General features: G+C 37.1%; 1 protein-coding gene across 1 annotated transcript; it reads left to right on the top strand.

Annotated features, from left to right (window-relative positions):
* The first annotated feature begins 837 nt into the window (after positions 1-837).
* On the top strand, positions 838-2,181 carry LOC123315909. Its single transcript, XM_044901814.1, has one exon. The coding sequence runs from the start codon at positions 838-840 to the stop codon at positions 2,179-2,181; it is 1,344 nt and encodes a 447-aa protein (XP_044757749.1).
* The last annotated feature ends 2,395 nt before the right edge of the window (positions 2,182-4,576 follow it).

Below are 4,576 nucleotides of genomic sequence, written 5' to 3' on the forward strand. Positions count from 1 at the left end.
TTCTATATACAGCTCGGCACACTAGCGCCAGTGATATACACTCGAACTAAAAGATTGTTCAGTACATAAACGGGGTGCGTTGTGACCTCAAAACGATTTTTTGATATGTTGATCCCTGAAGCCTCCTGAATCTAACAAGCTAAAAAACAAGGCAAAACGATGTCACCTCCGAAATCGGAGGTGACATCGATATATATGAGGTGAGAGCGTTAAACGAGTTACTATTTTGGAGGTGGTATTAACACTTTATAACTATATATATATATATATATATATATATATATATATATATATATATATATATATATATATATATATATATATATATATATATATATATAATATATATATATATATATATATATATATATATATATATATATATATATATATATATATATATATTATATATATATATTTACATCTCCGAACATTATGGCTTCAGACCATAAACCAACCATTATGGCGTCACCTAGAAAGAGACGACCTATGTCGGTTTTGATTCGTGTATATTCAATATATATATATATATATATATATATATATATATATATATACATTAGGCGAGGCATATTCCAGGGGGACGGCTGGAGCCCCGAATGGTTCTGTCTAGCCCTCAATCCACTCAGCAACATACTGAACCGAAGCAATTACGGCTATAAGCTAGACGATCAAGCAAAACTTACGCACCTCTTCTACATTGATGACCTGAAGCTTTTTGCTAGAGGCGCTGCCCAATTAGAGGGTGAGTTCGAGTTAGTGAGGAGCTTCAGCGCAGATATAAAGATGAAATTCGGTCTTGACAAGTGTTCTGTTGTACATGTGAGAAGGGGTAAAATGAGTGAGGAAGGCAACCTAACGCTACAAGATGATGCGGAAATACGGGCTTTGGGATTGGAGGAAACCTATAAATACCTCGGAGTCCAGCAATCATATGAAATCAGGCAGCAACAAAGTAAAGAGGTTTCTGAAAAAGAATTCACCCGCCGCATCAGCAAAATTCTTAGAACACAGCTCAATGCCAAAAACAAAATAACAGCAATTAACGCTTGGGCGGTGCCAGTATTTGCGTATACGTCAGGAATACTTAACTGGTCTGCTACTGACATTCGAAGACTGGATCGGTGGGTTCGAGCTTCCTTCACCAGACATGGAATGCTGCATCCAAACTCAGCCGTCGAAAGGCTTTATCTACCTAGGGCGGAAGGCGGCAGGGGGTTGACCAGTCTGGAGGCCGCAAATGAAAAAGAAGTGAGGTCATTGAAGCACTACTTTCTCTCCAGCAACTTGCCTCTGCATCGGCGTATGATAGTATGGGACAGAAACTACACTGCTCTCAACTTGTCTGGACCGGAAGAACCTTTACCAGATTCTTGCAACCTGGAAAGTCTCAGGACTAAATGGCGTGGTAAAGAGCTGCACGGAAGATTCCATGCCAGCATGCACCAACCAGAGGTAGACAAAATAAAATCTAATGCCTACCTTACTGCAGGATACCTATTCCCGGAAACCGAAGGGGCCCTGTTTGCCGTTCAAGATCAAGTGATCCCGACTAGAAACTATGCGAAGTTCATAATGAAGCAGCAGGTTGATAACACCAAGTGTAGAGTTTGCAATGAAGCAGAGGAAACTGTTCAACATCTGTCGGGAGGTTGTTCGGTCCTTGCACCCACTAGGTACTTAGGGAGGCACAATAATATGGGAAGGGTGGTCCACCAGATGCTTGCGCTGAAGTGGGAAATTTCTGAGAACTTCGTGCCGCATCATATATATACGCCACAAGCAGTAGTAGAAAACAGCCGAGCCAAACTCTACTGGGACTTCCCCTTCACAACGGATAGACCGGTAGAGCACAACCGACCGGACATGGTTCTGTGGAGTAAGCAGGAGCAGCTTGCGATAATAATAGATTTTGCTGTACCTCTAGATCACAACATGGCTCAAACATATGAAACAAAAATCAAGAACTACGCAGACCTGAGCAGAGAATTGAAAATCCAATGGCAACTCAAGAAAACGGAGATACTACCACTGATTGTTAGTTCCAACGGGCTTGTTCATGTCAACACCGCGAAACACTTAGCCGAACTTCAGCTGCCAGATGATACAATTACCTGGATGCAGAAGGCAGTAGTGTTGGGAACGGTGGCTATCATCAGACAAGTTGTCTTCCCACAGTGACCGCTGCGCCTGCCCTTGGCTTCAAAAGTCCGGGCAGTCGTTGAAAAAGACCCCACTTCAAGTGTGAAATTAAAAAAAAAAAAAAAAAAAAAAAAAATATATATATATATATATATATATATATATATATATATATATATATATATATATATATATATATATATATATATATATATGAACCCGTAGTGCGCTGCTACCTCCGTTAAGTTCATTGGGCGACCTGACCTCCGGGTGAAGCAGTTATATAATTGGAATAATTTTTGTTTATATATGTAGAGGGGAAGGTAAATAACAGGGGTACCTAAAGAGGGGAAAAGATTTTTATCGACAAATTTTTCTTCAAACGAATCAGACCTTACTACCTCCGCATATATTTCTTATTAGTAGTGCGCTCTCACCTCCCGCTACGTTGCCAGATTTTAGGAGGACAGAAAGTAAGACAGCTCGAATTCTACTCATATATAGAATACAGCTGCTCTTCCGATTCATTCACACATATTGAAACCTGTAAATAGTTCGAGAACGATACTAATATTGATAAACTTCATACGCTGATAATTGATTGATAAGGTTCGTGATCTCGGTGTGAATGAATTTGGACAGTTTTGAATAAATATGCTTATGTCTACGATACTTCGTCCGATAGGGGAGTTTAATACCATATAGGTCCCAAAATGAATGATGCATGAAAATGAAATTTTTCGTGACATATAAGATTAATTCAAAAGACAATTTTACCGAATTTGTTCTGGTATGAAATAGTAGTCTAATTTTTGGGCATTATATTCACGACATCAGGAACTCCATATAAATGTTTTTCCCGAATGAATCGATAAAGATATACGTTTTACTTTCAGCTTCTATACTTCATTCCCTTTCATTTTAGCACTGGATTGGTCATGAAAATTGGATACTTTTCACTCTGTATGATACGAAAATGTTGGGTTAAGACGCTTGTCGAAACATTTTTGAGTTTTAAATCAGTGCTACGTAGTCCGTTCTACGTGAGTCTCTCAGTAATTACGTATTTCATCACAATGTCAAATCACTTCGGAAAATATGGAGTCGAAAATATGTAACGAACATAATTGACGTTCATACAAACTGATTGAAGACATACCAAATCTATTTATTTATATGGAAAATACAAGTGATCAGTAGCTTGAGGAGAGTTACTGTTGTTTATCTTCTTTGGCTGGAGGTTGAAGACGTTACATCAGTTGTAGAATTCAAAAAAATCAACCCGAAGATGAAATGCATTTGATGCAGTGTTAGCATTGAGTTGAATAATCAAAGGTGGTAGGGAATGGGTATCTCTTGAAGAAATGAACGGATAATTACAAGAATGTTGAATTCTTCAACAAAAATCATCTTGCGTGAATGGTAGTCAAAATAATTAGAAGAAGTTTGAAGCAAGAGGAGCTTCACCTCACAAAACAACTGGCTCGTATTCATGTCTGTTTATTTTCAATACATTGATATAATGATAATAATTATACAGGGTGTGGCGTAATGAATGGATAATATGGATCCTGGGGTTAGAGGACTCTATGGCGCTTCAGATAAATATATTTTACGTTTGGTAAAAGTGCCTTGGTTTTCGAGATATAATTATATAAATAATAATAATAACTGGATATTGACATTTTTCATCATAGCGCATCAAAAGAAACTCCTTGATTTAATGGCATTTCGTAATTGCTCGAGGAGTCTTTTGCGATTTTTCAGTACACAGGGTGTTTCACAAGTAAACGGACAAACGAAAACCGTGAATAGAGGGCATTGAGCTGAGTTCAAAAACACCTCATATGTGTGTCTTGGGCATTCCGTTTCCGATATACAGAGGAGTTTATTCAAATTTCCCGAATTTTCGTTCAGCTATAACTCCAAATAATTTAGTTGTATTCGGCTAAAAACTCATTATCCGCTTAAGCTTGTAAGTTTCAATAAAACAGAACATTAAAAGTTGACGAACACAGCACCGGACTCATTGAGGCTATATTCAAACTTAAACTCATGCAAAACACTCTGTTTGTAGTTTTTTTCGTCATAATTTTCAATTTTTCAGGTATCTGCATCTATTTTCTCAAAATCAATGAAAGTTTGGTATGCTTTATCAGTGGATAATTTTTAATGAATAATTGTTTGGTGGTGAAATGCCTCTAGAAAAAACCAGCGCAGCATATTGACTTTTACTTCATAATAATTATTGGTATGAATATGATCGCCAATCAGAAGTGGAAATCTAAAAATGGAATTGGAAATGTTCAACTGAATTTTTTCGTTTTTGATATTTTAGCATATCTGGTTATTCAGATAAATCATTCACAGTGATAATAAGCTTTATTATTGATAATGAACAAAAATAGCAATAAAAAACTACGCTATCATGAAA

This window comes from Coccinella septempunctata, chromosome 6 (assembly GCF_907165205.1).
Source record: "Coccinella septempunctata chromosome 6, icCocSept1.1, whole genome shotgun sequence".
NCBI classification, from domain to species: Eukaryota; Metazoa; Arthropoda; class Insecta; order Coleoptera; family Coccinellidae; genus Coccinella; species Coccinella septempunctata.